This window comes from Fopius arisanus, unplaced genomic scaffold (assembly GCF_000806365.1).
Source record: "Fopius arisanus strain USDA-PBARC FA_bdor unplaced genomic scaffold, ASM80636v1 scaffold00048, whole genome shotgun sequence".
NCBI lineage: Eukaryota > Metazoa > Arthropoda > Insecta > Hymenoptera > Braconidae > Fopius > Fopius arisanus.
In genome coordinates this window covers 2,288-23,521 of record NW_011887787.1, presented here as the reverse complement: position 1 = coordinate 23,521, position 21,234 = coordinate 2,288, and the positions used below count along the sequence as shown (strand labels likewise).

At 38.7% G+C, this 21,234-nt stretch overlaps 3 protein-coding genes across 5 annotated transcripts in view; 2 read left to right on the top strand and 1 right to left on the bottom strand.

The window, feature by feature from the left end:
• The window catches only part of Mitf (transcription factor Mitf), a 59,576-nt gene that overhangs the window by 37,000 nt on the left and 1,342 nt on the right, over positions 1–21,234 (bottom strand). The window contains exon 1 of one of the 3 annotated variants that reach the window (XM_011306444.1): positions 5,091–5,840. The exons of 1 other annotated variant lie outside the window; for it this stretch is intronic. In XM_011306444.1, the coding sequence (XP_011304746.1) occupies positions 5,091–5,254 (164 nt within the window). In that variant the 5' untranslated portion in view covers positions 5,255–5,840. Of the gene's footprint in view, positions 1–280; positions 750–5,090; positions 5,841–21,234 lie in introns of those variants that run through there. One more of the 3 variants, XM_011306443.1, reaches the window with a different exon arrangement.
• On the top strand, positions 7,701–10,549 carry CtsL4 (Cathepsin L4). Its single transcript, XM_011306446.1, has 5 exons — positions 7,701–7,868; positions 7,986–8,162; positions 8,581–8,940; positions 9,325–9,485; positions 10,263–10,549. Exons 1-5 carry the CDS (start codon positions 7,731–7,733, stop codon positions 10,465–10,467), a joined length of 1,041 nt encoding a protein of 346 aa, XP_011304748.1. The 5' UTR covers positions 7,701–7,730; the 3' UTR covers positions 10,468–10,549.
• daw (dawdle) lies at positions 15,445–21,228 on the top strand. The gene is made up of 4 exons (XM_011306447.1): positions 15,445–16,170; positions 18,609–18,866; positions 18,991–19,373; positions 19,893–21,228. The coding sequence occupies exons 1-4, from the start codon at positions 15,732–15,734 to the stop codon at positions 20,058–20,060; spliced, it is 1,248 nt and encodes a 415-aa protein (XP_011304749.1). The 5' UTR covers positions 15,445–15,731; the 3' UTR covers positions 20,061–21,228.

Below are 21,234 nucleotides of genomic sequence, written 5' to 3'. Positions count from 1 at the left end.
AGAGAAGAGGAAAAAATCATTACGAAAAATTGCAATTAAAGCCAAAAAATTATGGATATAAAAATTTCCATAAGCAACTCAGGAATTCCTGGTGAAAATCCCAGTGAGACTGACATGGAATTTTTGAGCGATAAATTATGCAATAAATTTGTCTTGACGTGGACTTGCATCCGATAGTATGGGAACAATGATGGGCAACCGGTCTGCGCACGTGTTCAGATAAAGAAACGTAAATATGAATAGACGAACATCATTAGTCACTAATGTTAGTCTCCAGTACCAGCCTTGGGGTCGTGTAGCACGCGGCGGCCTTGCAATGGCAGCTGTCCTACTGTTTACCATCGTGCAATTGGCCACGATATCAGTGGTCTGTACCGGCTGTCTATCAACAATCGATGGATCCATCTCCAGGATCATCCTGAGATCCTCATCAATGCCGATGTTAACGCGAACCCGTTTATTGTCCTCGCGGTAGCACTTAGGATAGGACGATGGACCATCCTGACGTGCATAGGGTGACGATCTTATCGGTGAACACGTGTACGATGATACGAGGGTATTTGATGGACGACGGCAGGATGATGAATTTGTGGTGGTGGTGGTGGTATCCTTGAGATCGTTTATTCGATCCAATCGTTTCACCAACTCCTCGAACTCGATTATTTGGCGCTTGGCCTCCGAGGTGTCACGCATCGTCCAATCACTGAATACGTAACCACTGGCTTTTTTTTCTGAGGAGCTTCTCACGGGCGTCGCGACGCTACTAAAACTGGCTCATGAAAATCACCCGGTGAGGTTGCCACTTGGACATTATACATGAGATACTCTGACGTTTCATACGCACAGCGCCAATATTCGGTTATTCTGTTCTAAAGAAAAATGTGGGTAATCATTGGAAAATTACTTCCCCGATTTCACTGGAAATTCATCACTGGTAATTTAAGGTAATTGAAGAAGATTGAAAGATAACCCGATAATTTAATTGAAATGGAATTCAAGTTTAGAATTATAAGTTTATTATTTGTTATTTTATTTGTTAAAAGTTTTCGCTATGAATTTTGTAGGTATTCAGTGGGAAAATTGTCCTGGTTCATTGTAAATTTTTTTTTACTTTCTCGGATGGATATTTGTTGGATCGTGAATGATCGAATGTTCAACCGGATTGAAGACCGGCCATCTCGAAAGAGAATATTTGAGAAGTGCACTTCCATTGAGGTGGAAATTATTTCCACATGCCTGTATTCTAACCAGACGCGACATATCATCGAGTAAGAGAAACCAATAAATCCGCATCCACCGGAGCAATAAAAACCGGATGTCCATCGTAATATTTTTTCTATTTGAAAATCTCCAATAAAAAAAAGAACGATGGTACATCGCAGGTAAAACCCATCATTCGTTTCCCATTAATTTGTGGTGTACGTACGACTGGGAACATCATTTCACAAGAGATAGGGGAAAAGGTTGGAAAATTATTGTGTGAAAATTTCGTATCTCACCATTTTGCACAGAGCTATAAAGCGAGTTTACTGGAAGCTGGAAGGAGATTCCTACACGCGATTATCGTAGTCGCCTGATAGTACGGAATAGCTCAAGAGATCGACGTGTTTGATGGCCCATGGGATATTGCGCGTGTTCTAGCATGTGATTCTCTTAAACCGCTGCTTCACAAATCAAACATTCAATTTTGGGAATAATTATAACTGTCATCCGGAGCATTTGCCCGACCTCAATAAATCCTGATACGAGAACTGCATACAATTCATGGAAATTCCTATCAGAATTTCCTCGCGAATCTCATGAGATCATATTGAACCAGAATATGAGAGAATGAATCCTCATTTCGAGGATTTCCCGATTTTCCCGTGTTTCCATTAAAATTTAAAATATTCCTTTACTTGAGGTACTGTTAATATCCGCTGCATTTTCCCTATCAATAATCTCCAGTTCATTCAAAATAAGCAAATCATCCATTATTTCGTATTAAAAAAATATTATTTGCATTGGAGGGGGTCGAATGTCTCAGTCAAATGTAGTATCTTGCAAAACCCAAGCTAGAATATTTTACTCCACGCGGATTTTTATGACCTATGCCAAACCTTCAAACTAACCAGTCACAGTGCTGATAATTACTTTCCATCAATTAGAGCATGGCTAATATCCCTACTCATCGTAAGGGAGGCCCTCGTGAAAAAAGGCTCGGCCTAGACTCTATTACCCTCTAGGCCCTAGAGGGTAATAAGGAAAGACTTCACTTGATTTCCAACATCGAGACAGTTCTTTTTAGAAGGAGTGACAGTGCGCGTTCCTAAGACGTCCGACTTGTTATAGTTTCCATAAACTCAATGCAGTGCTAGCTTAAGTTACAATATATAAAATAATTCGTCCGCATCAATATTAACGTAAAAAAATGAACTCCTGACACAGCATAAGTCATCAATTATTCGAGTAAGTTTAATTATTAACTCGAATGTGTGGTCTATCACAGTGAGACGAGACATCCATTGAACATAAACGACTCGGACTTCTTAAAACAAGTTCCCACGTTAATGCATAACCAAATAAGCTCAGTAATTAGACAATAAATCGAATAAAGATGCTGATTTACTGACAATGAGGAATTTGTCAGGATCAGCTCGGTGGTATTCGGGCCTCAGAGCGATAATAAATTCCGCGACAGACAATTATCGCTGATAATTTATCAGTGAAAAAAAAAATGAGGCGTTGCGGATAAAAGCCGTAATATTGAAATAACGAGTGATTGGGGATAAGGCAGTAGGAAATAACTGGGCTAGACTAGTGGTATCCACATTGGCCAGTTTCCCGTAGGTTTTGCCCTCTCTCCACCCCTCAACAAATGCCATAATATTCATGGATAATGCAACATCCGGCTTTACCCCGTTAACTTGTACCCCAAACATGAGCTCCTCGCAAATGCACAATTTCAAGTGTTACCTCAACTCGAATACCCCTCTGTATCACAGGCTTTTGCCAGCATAACTGTAACTATTATGTCGAGAGAAGAACGTTTCCGGCAGCTGTTATTTGCTCTCCAACCTAGGGCCCCGTGTGTTTTGGTGGGTGGATAGCGAGTCAAGGGCTTGTATATAAGAACCATCTCGGAGATACTCTAGGTACCGTCTTACGTTATATCTATCCCCTCTCAAAATCCATCCCAAACCACCCCCTGTTGCAATAACGCTTAACTCAAGCGGTCTAAAGTGTATGGAAGCAAAGCACATCGGTTAAAACGATAACCGTTCGACAATATCCGCTTTCAACGCCCAACATTCATTCCATCTTGTATCCACTACCCACCGACTTTCCTCTTTCTTCCTGTATACATCCATACCAAATCCCGGCATTTTTATTATTTATCGATGAAAAAAAATGGATCGGATAAGAACCTTCGAGACGCTCCAATCCTCCATTCTTGTCTCGGTTAGGAATGAAGTATTGAATTGACTTTTTGTTCTGATGACACGTGAAGTTCATGGAGTTTTTTTTTCATGAAGTACAGAACGAGAAGAAAAATTGCGGATAAATTGTTTGAGATAAATTGTTTGAGAATTTATTGTTCGTAGATTACGCCTCAAGGAGCGTCTGAAAGATTGGAGTTTCAAAAAAAATTTAATGAGGAGAATCTCCGTGACGTGTACTTTGGGAAATTTTTATTTAATTACTGATATTTCGTTGTTATGTACAGTCATCATTCCATTTTTTTTTATCTGTTGTCATTCCGTCACGTCTGTCGATGTGATAAAACTATTGCCACGATAACCAGTGTGATTGTAAAAGGTCGCCAACAACCATTTGCATTTATTTATTTTTATCTCATTATCATTCAAACTCCTTTTTAAATCCCTGCGGAAATGTGAAATTATACCCACGAATTGGAAAAATGCGTCGACACGTGGGTGGAGGGAAGTTTCGGTAAAACTGGAATTGAAGTTTGTGGAAACGAGTGCTAGAAGGGGTAAACGAAGTTACCAGAACTGCAAATGTATACACACGGCCCATCGAACTTTTCGAGTTGGGTAATTCGCCTGGAAATATTTCAATTCGAATAAATTCCTCCGCTATTGTACGACTTTTCTGCTCCGCGGTTTCTTCCACAATTGCCCGCGAATGTCAGATTTCATAAGCTACGCCGATAAAAAATATTCCCACAGCAAAACTCACCCTCGGGTCTGATTGTATAAGTGTTTAATTAAAATTCCGAATTATCACTGACGAATTCCTTTTAAATTTTGAAAGATATGATATGAATTTGCGAAAAAGTTTTAATAGCAGATTTTACAAATTTTATTCACGTGCGACGACGTGTCCCTATTTGAAAACCATAAACTGAACAATGAGCGCGGGTTTAAACATGGATATGTCCTTCGTTGAAGCGGCAACTCTATTTGTCCATAAAACAATTAGATTGACAACAGTCTATACATATATTGTATCGGCGTGTGCCCCGCGTGTTCGAACAATTAGCGCCAACTAGAAGGCGCGGAAAATGCCATTGGTCGACGATATCATCATCATGTTTCGTGATTCTCACATTTTTCTCATAATATTAATCTTTAAATTGCCGTCAAACAATTTTATTTGATTTGCTCATTACGAAAATCGTCCAATTTCCAAAATTAGAGACCGAATCGGCAAATATATCTCATCTCATCAAAAACCCTACACTTTTCAATAAGTCATCTAAAATCTCAATCAAAGAAAAACTTTCATGTCAGATTTGAAATCCACATTTCGTAATTCATTCCCCCCGTAAATTAATTCGGAAAATCCCTGGAATTGCCTGGCATTTCCGGAGAATTTATCGAAAGCGGGAAAGAAAAACCCGGGAAATAGAAAACATATTCCACAATGCAGACTCCCCATCGTACATCACAAAAACACATTGCGATACAGAGAGCGATGCACTTCCTTTCACTTCAAGTGCAGGTCATTCTCGCTTTCGAACTCCTCCATCACAGAACTATTTGTGTTCCACTTACACCCACAAAAGGTCGAATCCCCCACACCCCCAACCCACGAAGACTGCCAAAAAAAAAAACAAAAAAAAAAGCCAAAATAAATGCAATTACCTGCAGGTGTCAGGTGCGCGACTCTTGAGCTCATAGTACATGAAGTCCTGAGAACTCGACAACATGGACAGGGCCTGATCAAAATCACTATTATCAATATCCAAATCCTGTGCATTGCTGAGGGCAGCAAGATCAAATCCCATATCAATCCCAGACTCGTCCATCCTTTCGTCCTCGATTCAAACGAAAATAATAAAAACTCGAAAAACTCCACGTTAAAATAACCATTCGCTCCGAGTGACGCGCCACGACTAATGTTCAACCAAACGACAACTGTCCAAACACCGATAGATACCGAAAGAACGAAATAAAAAAAAATTCTTTCAAATCCCAATCCCGAACACAATATCCACGATAAGTAGAAATGGAACGCGCTAGCTAGCCCTCGACGGCGCTATCCAAAAGTACATCAACTCATCGGCTCATCCCAAACGACACCACTAATTAATCAAAAATAATCATTTAACAAATGGTCCATGCAGAAGAAACAATCACCACTGAAACTCTCCCGAATCATCGTTCACCCACTAGCCTCTAAACTTTATCAACTCAAATCTTTCACTGTCCGCTATTTAAGTGAATGAATTAAACCGTTGGTGAGCGCTCAGCCACTGGCGCACATGAAAAAAATAATCCCAGACAAACGATGTGGAATTGGATTGGGCATGATAAACACGGAACAAGCGGAATGAAACGCGCATCATCGATGGCTAAATTGATTTTTTTTTCTTTAAAAAAAAAACAGCTGTGACTTCAATCGCAACGACACGGGAATGAGAGAGTTGTTCAACTACCACAAATTCTTTCTGCATGTATGGAGAAATTGTGTCATTATCCCCGCGAACTGTTCGATAGTCTCGATCTCGTCGACGTGGATCATCGACTTGATGCGACATCTGTTTGCATCGCGGAGAAACGTTAACGAAACGCGGGTTTTCGTAATGCAATATCGTTACGGGATTTGCGAACCGTTTGGAATTTCGATTTAGGTGTTGCAGAAGGTCGACCGGTTTTTTCAGGCTTATTTACAGGTATTCCCCGGCTACTTTTAGGGAGTTTGGAAATTTTGCGGTTGTGCGAATTTATGGGGAATAAATGCGGCCAAGGTTGCGTGCGAAATTATTCAGAGCGCTTGCTTATTTCTGCATTTTCATTTATGCTATTCACAAACAGGGGGAATTTGTTTTAAAAATTATCTCAGGAGGTAAAATTGGCGCTGCTCGAGGATTTTTACCGCGAGATCCGAGTAAAATATGGATTACCTTTAAAATGAATTATGTCATTTTTCCTGTACTTTTCTCGCAAAAAATCGGAATGATCATTTTACGTTTTGAATTACGAATTATGGACTTGAATATTATGGAAAAAACTTTAGAATCTTTAATTACTTGGAAGACCTTAAAAACTAGGAATTTCCCCAAGGGCAGTCGATTTGGAATTTAGACAGTATTCTTGAATACTTGACCGGTCGAACTGAAATTGCGACCAAAGCAATAATTACATAACAAAATTTAACACAATTTGAACATGAATTTTTTTTTTAATTCCCATTCAATCACTTATTCCAGAAATGAATTTTCCTGGATTTTACAATCAAAATGCGAATAAATGCCTGAGAATTCAAAGCTGATACTTGAGAAATACTTGCTTATATTGGAAAATTATCAACAGGAATTAGGGAATCGCCAAAATATAGAGTTTGCTGGAGGCATTTTGCCACCCATAGCTGTCTCTGCACCGGATACTGTGGTGTATCAATATAATCCTGACGGCTAATGGCACTGGGGTATATTCAAACGGGCATTCTACTCCCATAAGACCGAGATCTATCGATCGATTGGCTATCGGGGACCAAAGGCAAGTGGAACAGTATCAACCTTGATGCTTAACTCAATTCAAACCCCGGGTATATGGAGCAGTCAGGGATGTCAGGGCACCAAGAGTGGGAGGATCTATCTCGCTGGGGCTTTTCCCTTGTTACTTGATAATTAGCTCGGTAAAGCCAAACCATGTGCACCTCTCCGAGAGCTATTGGAGATCAAGTTTGGCCCCTCGTTTGCTTGCGAACTGATACTTCAACTTACTAATGGATTCATTCCACAATATTAAATCAACGTCTAACATTTTACACATATTTTCGATTTTTCGTATCGAAACGAAACTTTTCGACCATATCATTTCCAGGCGTCGAGGTTTCGTTCACGAGAATTTCATAGAATTTTAGTACACTCACAACAAATTAATTATTTTTCAACATTATACTGAAACATTATTATGAAAGCACTCATCATCTGGGAATATATAGGAAAACTGCGAGTATTTTTTTTAGCATGAAAAAAGTTATTTCCGAGCAGGTTCTGTTTTCAGTTAAATCAAGTAATTACAGAATCCTTTAATCCTTTAATAAACAGATTTTCTAAAAATGCCTGAACATCCTGAATGCCTCACGTGTTTTAATTAGCCTCGTTAAATTTTCCCAGGGCCATCGATACTTCGTTACCTCGAAATAACTTACGCGAATTGTTATGATATTCACCCAATTACCTGATTGTTTGAATTCTGCTGACGACGGCGAAAGAAGAAATTGGTGGAATATCGTTGACACCGTGAGGACAGTTAAGCTAATTCATCGGAGCCATCATGAGGTTCTTCAAGTGCTCATTAATTCTGCTCCTTCTGCAATTGATCACCATCGAGGGACTATTGCGCTTCGGTAATATTAAAAAATTGCCGAAAACGATATCCCAGAAGTTGGACGAGTACTGGCACTTCTACAAGGTGATACACGATAACAAGTGTTTCATTTTTTTCTTTCTTGTGTTGCTTTTTATTGGAGACTTTTTTTGCAACTTGTAATGCGATACCAGGTGGACTGAACGATTATTTCCTCACTAGAATAACTTCAACAAGACGTACAACGGTAGGGAGGAGTCCTGTAAGCGTGCAGCATGGGAGCAGAATGTGATGAAGGTTTACGGGCATAACCTCGAGGCGGAGGCAGGCCATCACAGCTATAGACTTAGGGACAATCACCTCGCGGATCTTTGTTCGAGAGAGTACCACAAGGATTTGGTATGTAAGAATTTCTAGAACACTTGCACATCGTCTTGTCAATAATATTTACTCCATTTGATAAAAACAGAATTAATATAGAACAAAATGTCAAGTTTTTTTAATGGAAAACTTTCCTCTATTATAAGAACTTCAAAAAATCATCCGAAATGAACTTTCACATTCAATTGAAAATGGTCATGATTCATCAGGCATTTAGGAAATCAAAAAAATGCTTGAGAGCCTCAATTTTCAGTATTCTTCAAGCAGATTTAAAATTCCGGGGAATTATTACTTCGATTTTTAATATTTTCAGGATTTTTCAGTACGGACCTGGAATTTTCCGCATAAATTTCTTATGATTTTGTAATTATTAAAAATTTCAGGTGTAATTGATTTTGATTTGCGTAATTTTTACTGGATATTGATATCGACGCAGGTAAAATTGATTCCCAGTAGAAAAAGACGTGTGAGCGATGACCAAATGGTGGCTGCAGTACATCACGATCCCCGTTTAATTCCAAAGAACCTAGACTGGCGTGAATATGGATTCATAACTAAAGCGGTGAATCAACGTGATTGCGGTAGCTGTTACGCATATTCAATAGCACAGAGTATTGAAGGTCAATTGTTCAAACAGATAAAGGAAGTGATACCACTGAGTGCTCAGCAGCTCGTCGATTGCAGCACCATTACTGGTAACCTCGGTTGCGCCGGTGGTTCCCTCAGAAATACAATGAAATACCTACAGAGATCAGGTGGTCTTATGGCCCAGGTTAATTATCCATACAATGCCAGGGTGAGTATTCCCGCATTAAAAAAGCGGATCTAGTTAATTTCACCGTGTTAACAAGCAAAATTATTCTCATGTCGTTTTTTAATTCACGAGATCCTGTATCGCGCCAGCGCGCGCGTATAAAACGATTTTTGAAAGAGAGTTACGACTTTGTAATCTCGCGCCATTTCAGGCGGACCAATAAGGAATCGTGGCTTCATGATTTCGAGATTTTCGAGATAATCGATTGTATCAAAAGTGTCGCTTTTAGAATAGGATAGGAATAGTCATTCCGATTTAAAATGAAACCCAACATTTTAGAATAATAATTACTGAAAATTTAGTGGGAAAATTGAAAAAATAAGTCTCTGAGTTGGTGTAGGACTTATCTCTGTACTGCAATTGTAGGAAGGCGTGTGCAGATACCATGATGGTATGAGTGTCGTCAATATTACATCCTGGGCAATTCTGCCAGCTCGAGACGAACGTGCACTAGAGGCTGCTGTGGCAACTGTTGGACCAATTGCGACATCCATAAACGCCAGTCCCAAGACATTTCAGCTGTATCAGTAAGTAAAGTACCCCATCACCTGTTATTTATAAATTTGCCACATTCAATGATCTCTATCTCCTTTCAGTTGAAAAATTTTTTCAAACTTCCTAAAAATCCGGAAAAAAATAAAGAACAGAAATTGAGGAGATAAGTTCGAGTGATTGGTTGCAGTAGAATATGGGAAATTATAGAATGTCTCATTGAATAATTAATAGACTTGTCTGGCGGAAATTTAATTCCCATTCTGGGTGCAATTTTTCTATTGGAAGTAATTCCCAGATTATCGTACCCGCCAATTCTTTCGCGCATCGTCGCCTTCGGACGGTCGCGACGCTTTTAAAATGAAAAGAGAAATTCTCTCCACTCTCGATATTAAATTATTCCCCGAGTTCTACTCGTCTTCGATGTTCTCCACTCCCTCTCCATTCCATGTACCAATGATTTATGCCACTTTAAAGGTCATGACCGTTGAAATCGCTTTTGCATTCAACGATCCGGCCTTATGATTCCTGCAATCCCAACCTATCAGTCTAATTTTTTGTGATCGAACATTATTTCTCCGACACGATGAACACTTTTTTTTATTTTACATTCTTCAAGGAATTATAGAATTTTTAATTCACAAAATAATTAAAAAATGGAAACCGCATTATGAAATTATTCTCGTATCAGGGAATCCTCGCATCTTTCCCTCGTAAAAATCAGAATCATCTTTTAATCGTCAGGAAAAGTTTATGAATTTTGTTTCTTAAAAAAAAAATTAATTCCTACTTTTTCTGCATTTTTTCTTCAGCACAGGAATTTACGACGATCCACTGTGCAGCTCCGACAGTGTCAATCACGCAATGCTAATTGTCGGCTACACCCCGGATTACTGGATTCTAAAAAACTGGTGGGGTAATAACTGGGGTGAAAACGGATACATGAGAATCAGGAAGAACCGAAATCGCTGTGGAATCGCTAATTACGCAGCTTTCGCACGTATCGCCAAAAACTGATAAAATTTTCATATTTATTCTGAATACAACTACGAAAAAGAGAACTGTAAATAACCTTTTCTATTTTTTTACTAAATTGAATAAAAATTTTGTTTTAAAAAACGAGTATTGTTTGTTTAATGATTATTGGAATTCTCGGGACAAACGTTCCAATTGCACCCGCAAACTCGGCGAGAATGCAGACGCGCTATTTTGCCTTCGTAAACAAACCCAAATGACGTAATGTATCCATGACGTAATGTCACATTACTGACACAAAGAAACGGACAAACGGTGGAGAAAAAAAAAATGCTGATCACTGTCACTGCGACGAGACACTCATTCAATTTGGGCTTCGTGCTTTATCGACGACGACTATTGTCCTCAATTCACTCTGGATAGGAGTGACTGAGGGATTGTGTAAAGTAGATGAATTCCTCGAGACAGGCGTTACGTTGAGATTTGCCTCGTAATTACACTCATTGTCGTGCCAGATGCTTCGTGTAATCAAACGCAGGATTGTTCCTTTGCCGTGTGAATCTAATGACACTCCGTGAATTTGCGAGACATCAGCTATGTCCTGGGGATTAACCCAGGCTCCCCAAGGAATCCACAAATATTTATTAACCATTGACATTTATATACCAAATATGAGAATTTATTATGTTTTTTTTTCGTGTTATGATACCATTTCGAATTAATATGTCTCATTAAAATATTTTCTAGCTGTAATATTTTGAAGCAATCATTTTTTTAGATATAATATTTGTTCTGATTCTTTGAGGCAATATTTTGAGTTGTGTTGTTGTGATAGGTAATTTACGTGAGGATAACATAATTATTTTCTTAATGAATTAAAAAATTCTCGTGGGGTCAAGATATTCGATAATTATAAAAATTGAAAATGATATGGAGACCAACGAAAAAGGATGACCGATTTTTTTTTTTCATAATCCCCCACGTCATTTTATTTTTCCACCTGATTGTTCAACACAACAAGCTATTCACCCGCTGTAAAAAGATTTCTCTGGGAATGGCACCTGCGTATTCAACCGGGATGGAAAAAGCCACCAACACTATAAGAACCTCCTCCAAGGAGGGAAATAAATAAAACTACCACTCACGGGTTGGATAGTAGTGGTAGTTGAGGTAGGGAAGGTACTCGGTTGGGGTTTTCATCATCCACTTGGTTCTAATCCGTGAGGGGTTGTGCATACAACAACGGTAACACGAGTGACGCACTAGGAAGTGGTAAGAGGTGGAAGGGAAAAATTTATTGTACCCCAGAGGGTGGGGTTGGAAGGAAAAAAGAGGGCACTCTGAACGAGCAGAGGGATGAGACATGTGGTATCTCTCGGGCGTGGGTTATGATACATCGCTTGATGAATTTGATTTTTCCAGAATTATGGAGTGATAAATAAATGAATAAATCAGTGGGAGATGCCTCTCACGTGCATCTGTCCACTTCCATAAATACTTGTGGTGAAAATTTTATTAATTTAATGCATATTAATGGAATATTTACCGCAATAATTGAATTTTAACAAGATTTTTAATGAAAACTCAAGGAAATATTTCATTGTAAAACGAAAATTAATAAACAATCAATACAATTCTGGAAAGTCCTTCACTGAATTCCAGAATTTCCTGGGGAGATTTATCTTCACTTGGAAATTAACGTGAAAACTGATATCTGCGATTTTAGGGAAAGCTCATTTTATTTTCTCGAATAAAAATAGTGGCAAAAATTGAGCCACGCGGGTGTGAATATATCTTCCAGATAATTTGGCACTAAACTCAATCTTCGTACCCCCAATAAAAACTGAGCGATCGGGACTAACAAATTCCCTCGATCCATTATCCCTTGAGATCCACAGTTATTGGAAAACTCTTTTATTCCATCCATGAAAATGAAAGGATGAGAAAGAAAAGAAAAACTCAAATAATAACGCGAAACGGACGGGAAATACAGATCGAAGAGATCGACAGTGAGGCTATTTATTCGTCCGTGGATTGTTCGAGAGCAAACGAGTTCCAAATAAAAAGGATAGGAAAAATATTTGAAATAGGGCGGTAGGACGAAGAAAAATAGAAAGAATGGAATACACAGGACCTGTATATCCCGTGTGCGATAAGGGCCTCCGGAGGTCGTCGAAAGCCCTGGGATTTTCCTGTCGTGTCGCCACGGTTTTCCGATCCCCAATAACCCCTCCGCATACCTCCCACCCACCCCCCCCGACAATCTCGCCGGTTATTTTTTATTTTACCCCCGGTTGCCACTCAACAAAATATACCTCTTCCAGAAAATAAAAAAACTGCCGCCACGTGCATTCAAATAGAGGCCTCTATCGATTATCCGGATAGAACGATGTTTAACATAAATCTGCATGTAAAAGCAAAAGGAGGAAATCGAAGTGAAAATGCCCCGATATTTTTGTGATTTAACAAGGCACTTGACTCGGAAAAATTCAAAGGGTTTAAAATTTTTGATGGAAGGCCGTAATATTTTTCCAAAATCGAATTTTTTTATCATCCCCGATGGTTCCTCCAATCATAAACTGGAATTTAAATTTTTATCGCACATTCACCTCGTAAATAATAATTAAAAAAAAAGAAGGATATGAATATCATCCCAGAAAAAAATCACCCCCAAAGTTAGCCAAAGAGGTCACAACAGATATAACCCAAAATCTTCGAGGTTTTTCTTCTGATTCACCGTTGAATCATGAATTAAGAGTACTTTGTCTCTCGGGAGGGTAATAAAACCGAATAAACAATAAATAAAAATGCCCAGTGGAGGAAAAAAAAAAGCGAGACGTATTCAGTAGCGGAAAATCCTTAATCTATTCTGTAGCACAAGAAATACCAGGAGATAAATAATGTCGTCGCATTAAACTTTTGCGGTAACATAGTTTCGAGATTATCCCGTTGAGCCAGCAGCTAACGCCCTATCCACCCCATCCCCCAAAAGCCCCCAACCCACCCCCTGAAACCCCTATTCCGCCCTTCGTGCCCTCGTTATTCATAATCAAAAGTCAGTCTCGGGGTAGTGAAAATTTTCTCGTCTTTCTCCGCATCCCCCGTATGACTAACTCTCGTATCTTTCATAATAACACAGTGGACAAGACCGGATTCCATAAAGTGAGTACGATAAATTGTTGTAAACAAAAGAGAAGATTCCTACTGCTATTCCCTCGGTTGGAAAATTTCTTCATCTCCGAGAGAAATAAAAATAGAGAAGGATCTGCCGATAGTGGCTCTCCCCTCCACTCCAGACAACTTTTATGATCAAGATGCTGAACAATGCTTGAATATAAAATTGAAATTCAACGAGCAGAAACTCCGTGACCGATATTGAAATCTCAGTTGCATATTGGAAAAGAGTTGAGGCATAATGGTGATGCTACGACGACAAATTGCCAAGCGTATACACGAGGAGTATCACCAGGATTGAGAACAGGAGGTCAAGGAATCCATCAGCAGCAGGATTATCAAAATTTTTTTCATTTCACTGACATTAGGGGTGCGTTTTGCGGATTTTTCATCGTCAAATGGAGACACGTCCAAAAACGCATCATAAATAAAATGAATTGAAAAAAACTATAATTAAAAAATTATAAATAAATTTCTCAATGATTTTATTTTGTTCGTAAAAAATCATTCTACCAGTGAAACTACAACCCCACCAAAAATTCCAAAAATTTGAAAAAAAAAAATTACCAAGAACCGATTAGCAGAATTCATGGATAAATTTTAGAGGGAATTGGCGTACACTTGGACAATCTCAACTGAGCAACCGTTACTCCCATTCAAACCAATCAGCCAGAGTAAAAAAATTGAAATCACATGCATATAACATGTCACACTTGAATAAACATTGTTCTAAACCGCTCAATTAATGCACAGCCCTGACACTGAAGTTTCAAATTGAATATCCAACGGAGGGCAAGTAAAATTTGAGGTAGGAAGTGGACAGCGAATCCAGGGATCGCCCTCTGGCAATCCACCGATAAATTAATAATTAATAACACCAGGAGATAAGAGAGCGCTCAGCCACATCCAGACGAATTTATTCCTCTGATCATGCAACTGTACTCCTGGTCACGTACTAAATTCCCCTCCTCGGACCTCATTCACCACTTTCCTCAAATCCTCATCCCTCCACCCAAATCCTCACTCAATCGCACTTTAACTCCCGCAAATCGTCATGCGGACTATTTCCACTTTGAATACGTCTTGTCATACTCATTTCAATTCACGTGTCCATTCATTCAGTCATAAAACTGACAGAAATTTCTTTAAATTTCAATCACCATGTCACCTGAATTTATATTAAGACGAGTTTTAATTTAATTTCAAGCGAAGATATAGATTAAATTACAAATTATAAAAATAGAATATACATTGAATTTTTTGTCTGTTTAATTTATTTTTCCATAAAGATTAAAACTATAAATATTGTCAATTATTTTCATATTTTCACAAAATGGCGAGAAAACCGGGAAATTGAAGAATTCATCAAAATCTAGGGACACATTCCCGATTTTCCTGGCTTTTCATTAAATTCTCAGCAATTCAACATTTATGATTGAAAAAAAAAAACAGCGAATTCGCAAACTGATATAACGAAGAGAAATCTATTTTTGAAAATACCACGCAATTTTGGGCAAACATCCTGATAAGATTAATCTCCAAAGATCTTTCCTCATCGTGGACTCTATTCTTAAACCCCTGAAGCGAATAGTTGACCGCTGGACAAATTCTGAACGTCTCTAGATTAAAAAGTGACGAAACCTGTCGTTAAATTACCAAAGAACTCCAAAAATTGAAAATGATAGATTTACGGACATGTCGGTGATGCGTGCTACACCACTGATAAAAGCCTGGGTAGAGCGTCCAATCGGCAGTCGGCCCCGGGCACAGGGGCAAAGGTCGCTCGTGCCAAGTCCACTACATGACTGGCCCATCGTCACCAATCACCTCCAGTCGTCTCCAACGTTCGCATTAGCGACCACCAATTTTTTAGTAAAAAAAAAAAAAAATACCCTTTTGAAATTCAAGCCGATCAACCCATCGATCCCCATCCCAATAGTCCCCCCAATCCCCTCCCCAGTGTAATTCACATCCTTCAAGTTCTTGAAAGTTGGTTCAAGTGAAGTGCATTGAGTACTTGAAGTTACCCGAGCGGAGAATTTGGCATGAGAAAAGAACGGACGAGAGTTACCACCGATTTAGGAATTTCATGATTTCAATAATAATAATTATTATTTTATAAATCTAAAAAAATGAATTTTCTCCTTCTGTCAATAATTGCGTTGACAATTGCATCATCCAGTGAGGGTTTTACCCTGATTGAGCCCCTGAAGACTGTGTTGTCGTCGTTCTACAGTGATAAATCGAGTGATGAGCGAAACACCGAGAGGGACACGAGGGAATCAGCTGAGTATCATCACGTGTGTCCTTCGTGCGTTAAAAATCGGCCTGTCGCCGATGGAGTTGATCAGATGCTCAATGAAATAAGAGTCGAGTACGTTAAGGAGCAGATACTCAAGAAACTCAGGCTGTCAAAACCACCGGACGTTTCGATATCCATTTCTACTCTGCCAAAGCCACTAATTAACGGTCACGTGCTTGAATTGAGACCCGGCGAGCCCATGGAGCCGGAGAAACAAGCAGAGAGCTTTTATGGGAAAACCGATCAAATCGTTGTTTTTCCAAATGAAGGTAATTACGATAATTATTTGTCACACTGGGATATCCCCGGCTGTTAGATAATAATTCAATGGAATTTTTACATTCGCCGATCGCTTTACGAAATTATTCACCGGTTAAATCATTCCAGATGATTTAAATCATTAAAGTAATTTCTTTAATTGATCGATATCTATTATTGATGCGATAATAAATCATAGAAAATTTGTTTTATCTCATTTTACAGTGCCATTGATTTTTTTAAGTTCAGATTTTTAAGAGGTCTAAGAGATATTGTTATGATTCAACTGAATTTCCGGGAATTGTTACCGATTAATCGAAATTGACATTTGAAAATATTGGAATGCAAATGAAGGGGAGAATTCGAGTCATTAAATAGAGAGCATGGATGAATCTACACCGGTGAAGCCGTAGAAACGAAAACTTTAATTGAATGAGAAACGCCAAAGCCCGATTAATTACAAAACTTGGTTGGCGTATAAAACCGAGGAAATTTCAACAGGTGTATGATCTAACAGGTTGAAATAGTACGATATCCACAGTGCCATCGTTCCTCACCCTTGGACAAATCCCAGTGCATCCTCCACCCCCAACTAGTGAGGGGCACTCTTGCGCTTTAATTACCCCAATGCCATAGTAGTAACACGATAGAGTTGACGGTCTATCCTAATTGTCGTCAGTCCTAATTACTCCTTCTGGAATCTCACGGATTCATCCGAATTGTAATTGGTCAAATCAACCAGCACCACGCTGATGTCCCATCACCCTTCATCTCCAGCTTTCATGACGTCGCTTCACTGAATTATTTTCCCATATCAGTCCCTATTCATCACGGTGACATCGATCGTTTTTTAAAAGAGTGAGAAATCAATGTATGATGCTCTCATTTTTACTCAACACATCACGTCCGGTATTTAATTGAAAAGTCGCTTTTCTAAATATAAACTTTTAGTACTTTTCCCAATCAAATAATCAATAATCAATTAGGAATTATGAATTATTAGTGATTACTATTTTTTCTGGATCGGTCAGCTTCTTCGTAATGTCCGCACAATAATTCAATGGAATTATTTAAGCGGATTTTTTAATCGCAAGATATTTTTCCAAAAATTTCAACCATCCGAGTTCATTAATTCTAAACTCCTGGTGTTTGAGGTAGTAAATTTTTCTCCAATCGGTGAAAATGGAAAAAAATGTTTGCCTCGGTTGAATTATTACCCATCAATTAGTGGATGGGGCTTGCTATATTCTCGATACTGCGGTGATTCCAATAGTGAAAAGCGGGAATACCCGACAATTGCAAGTCATTATTCAGTATTACGGGTGGAGTGCATGGAAATCCGAGTTCATTATTTTCACTCTGCACTAGTTACTCCGCATTTTTTTTTCCTCATTTCGTCATTTGTCTGCTCTACCTCGGCTTTTATTTAAATTTTTTTTTTGACAATGATGTCAGTCATCTGTAGACAGTACTCGGGCATATTCGCATGGATAAACGTGATGAGAAATTTTTAACGAATCTGGGGGGAATATTGAATCTCGGGGATGAAGTTGCCACCTCTGGTGGTTATCAGAGGATTAAATATTTTCCCATGCGCCCTACCAATGTCCAAAAATTGACAATTATTCATGTAATTAATTATGAAAAACAAATGTACCACGAAAAATTCCAAATTAATTGACATTAAATTCCGAGATTCATTGGAAAATTACTCAGCTGATAAATAAAATACCGTAATTACATTGTTGCACGGATTGATGAAATATGAAGAAATATGTTGAGAATATGAGAAACAATTTCATATTTCAATGCATTAATGATCGAATTCACTGTTTTATCAAAAATCTGTCAGTGTTTAATCCTGGGAGAGGTCCTCATTTCAAATGCATATCACGCTGAATTAATATTTCATCCCCTACTGCGTCTGACGGTGAATGGAGGTAGAGTCCAGAGGCATTGGAAGCTGCTTTTGACGTTTTGCATCTGGTATATCGAGTACAGTGGCCTACATCCAGTGCTCATCGCATTTTTTTACAACAGTGAATAGGAGTGGCGCTGAAGAAGGACGCTATTTATCAACTCCACATTTCTCCATATTTTTCCAAATTTTTTACTTTTTTTTTCCAGCTCCCCGGGATGAAGCGAACATTCGGGCAGGAGCTTTGATATGCAACTGAGGTAGAAAATTGAAGAGTCGAGATTTAACGGACGAGTGGTTCGAACTAATCAGGGAACTGAAATTCCTGCGATCTCGATTAGTTGATATTGCATTCGGTTGAATGATTTTTAATAGAGATTCGTGATAGAATGAAAAATATTCTACTAGAGGAAGATTGGAATTCCACCGGTTTTCGTTGATTAACTGAAATAAAATAACTAAAAAAATCGTGCGATCGAGAAAATGAATTTATTGTCGAAAGCGAAGTATTTATTCTTCAAATTATTCTAGGCCCAACCGATCTCACCAATTGTCGAACTACCTCGAATCATTTGACTGGATTCAGTCCAGCTGCATGTTTCACCTTTAATCTACCCGGGGAGATGCAATTTGTGGCTGTGACATCAGCTGATCTCTGGTTTTACAAAGAGAACGACGAAAATGATGTTTTCGGGCAGACTTTTGTCCTGTCAGAGCTCGATCATTGGGATCAGGGCGGTAGTTTCGAGAAAAATACTATAATGGCGATTTTCGAGACGTCTATTGAGGGTGAGTGTAAAATAAAATCAATTAATAACTTATCATCCCAAAAAAAAATATATATAAATCAATCCTCCAATGAAAAACGAAATAAACTGGATTTTTATTGAAACAAATAATTAAAAAATTATAGATGGCTGGGTTAAAACCGACGTGGCCTTCACCATAAAAAAATGGGTTGAAAAGCACAGATTGAATCACGCAATGCAAATAACATGCAGCACATGCTCAATAGACCGTGAAAATGCTCCAGTATCAACTGAAATGACCTTAAAGCCATTTCTAGTTATTCACACATCACCCCTGCCTCAGAAAAATCGCCCAAAGCGCAATTCAAATTGCCTACCGGAAATGAAAGAGTGCTGCCGAGATGATTTGTACATAAGCTTCGAGGAGATTGGATGGAGTGATTGGATTCTCCATCCGAGTGGCTATCACGCGTATTTCTGTCGTGGTTCATGCACATCTGCAGCTTCATTAATGATGAGTGGTTCTCCATACAACAATGTCATCCGAGTGAGTTTATTAAAATTTCTTGCATTCAGATCTGTATCCTAATACCCAACTGGAAGACAAATCAGTGCTTGAAAAACGGAAAGAATCTGACAAGGGGAGAAAAGTTTTCCAATATCAAAATTTTCCATCTTTCCCATAATCTCGACAAGTTTCACCGAGTTGATGAACTGTCCCCGCGATGTCTTGACGACATCCAAGCGCATTTCGCAGTTCCAATCATCAAGTTTATGCATCAAATCACATGAAAATCACCGGAATTGGCGCATGCCAACAGCCAAATTTCATTCGACGAAAAAAATCGGGGAATCCCTCAATACCCTGATAAATACTTTCGTTTTCACTGTGATAATAAAATTTTTTTAGAGCCTTTACCGATTTTAGGAATGGACAAGACAATATTGTCTCGTATCAACTAAATCTTCACGGTAAAAAGTAGTTTTTTCTGTCGGTGTACCTATCGTCCCTCCTATACATCTTCCCCAAGCAATAAATTCACATTTACCACTTCTCCCATTGCAGAAATGGTTGACAAAGAACAGCAGCATCCACCGACGTGGTAGCGAAATAGTGCCCTGCTGTTCGCCAACTCAGCTCTCACCTATCCAGCTACTCTACGTAGACTCAAATAATACGATAACCCAGAAAACACTGCCGAACATGGTCGTAGAGGCGTGTGGATGTATGTGAAAGCCCCAAAAGAAGCGAAACAAACAGCAACAGCAAGAGAAAAAAAAAGAAAAATTTCCTACACATCCCTCTTCTTTATTCACCAGCAAACGTGAAAAGCTCCATGTGGTTCGCCCAAATGTGTTGGAAACGCATTTTTTTTCCTCCCTTTCATTCTACCCCCTGTAACCACCAGAAATCAGAGACGAGGGGACGACGAAGAGACAGAATGGTTAAAAGAACTGTGTGTGAAAATAGTTGAAAACCAAAAAAAGAAAAAGATAAAGAAAAAGAAAAAGAAAAATTCCACCAAACACACAGAAAAACAAGCCAAAAAGCAAGGCATAAACAGAGTGAAAAGGGAAAAATGTAATAATGGAGAAGAATGAAGAGATTAAAGTGGAAATAGTGAAACGTGCTGAAGCTACCGCTCGTGAAGATTCTCTCTACCGTAGAGAGACAAGAGTAGCGTACTTGAATCCTCCCTTTTTCCCCTCTCCTTCTCCCTATTTCCAAGCTCTAGCCCAGTGGTCGTGTTATTGTATTACATTGTGCCTTCATTCGAAAGAAGAAACAAGAACAAAATATATATATATATAAACCTGGAGAATTGTCGAAATGAAAGGCACTGGGCTACGTTAAAACCAAGACAGTATTCTCCCCTCCCTAGCGCCCTAGTAAAAAAGTGTTAATTATTCCGTCGTGTTTGGTAATCGAGTCCACGAGTTCAAATTGTATGATTTGCTCGATAAATCCTCCCTCGGCTCATCATTGACCTCTGTGGACTCTCATTCTCTCCCTTGGACCGACGTAAACAATGATTCAATAATTATTATTTCAATTCTCTGACCGTATGTGGAATTTATTTATTCATTAAGCTAGGCTATCACACTGCCCGTGGAATGTTATCGAGCAGTTGGTTAATCATTTTTATTCGAGTCATAGGAAAGTCGACAGGCTGAAGTATATCTCGATTTTCTATTTCTCCTCATCTCCCTCTTTTCTAATTACCACCTTTTTAAATTTAGTTCGATCTCGATTTGACTCTGGGTTTTCACTCGGATCCGGCTCAGCAGTCATCGGTGATAAGATAAGAAATGTACACGGGAATCGCGGAATTTTGTGATTAGTATGTAGGTTTGTGTTTTTTGTTTGTTTAAATTATTTATGCGTTGATGTGTCGTGATGATTAGTT

What these genes read in the sequence shown, in the direction of transcription:
- CtsL4 (XM_011306446.1), top strand. Translation starts at nt 7,731, where the DNA reads ATGAGGTTCTTCAAGTGCTCATTAATTCTGCTCCTTCTGCAATTGATC. An exon ending in AGTACTGGCACTTCTACAAG is followed by an intron (nt 7,869 to 7,985) that starts GTGATACACGAT and finishes TTTCCTCACTAG; the next exon opens with AATAACTTCAACAAGACGTA. An exon ending in ATTATCCATACAATGCCAGG is followed by an intron (nt 8,941 to 9,324) that starts GTGAGTATTCCC and finishes CTGCAATTGTAG; the next exon opens with GAAGGCGTGTGCAGATACCA.
- daw (XM_011306447.1), top strand. Translation starts at nt 15,732, where the DNA reads ATGAATTTTCTCCTTCTGTCAATAATTGCGTTGACAATTGCATCATCC. An exon ending in TTTCGAGACGTCTATTGAGG is followed by an intron (nt 18,867 to 18,990) that starts GTGAGTGTAAAA and finishes AAAAAATTATAG; the next exon opens with ATGGCTGGGTTAAAACCGAC. An exon ending in CATACAACAATGTCATCCGA is followed by an intron (nt 19,374 to 19,892) that starts GTGAGTTTATTA and finishes CTCCCATTGCAG; the next exon opens with AAATGGTTGACAAAGAACAG.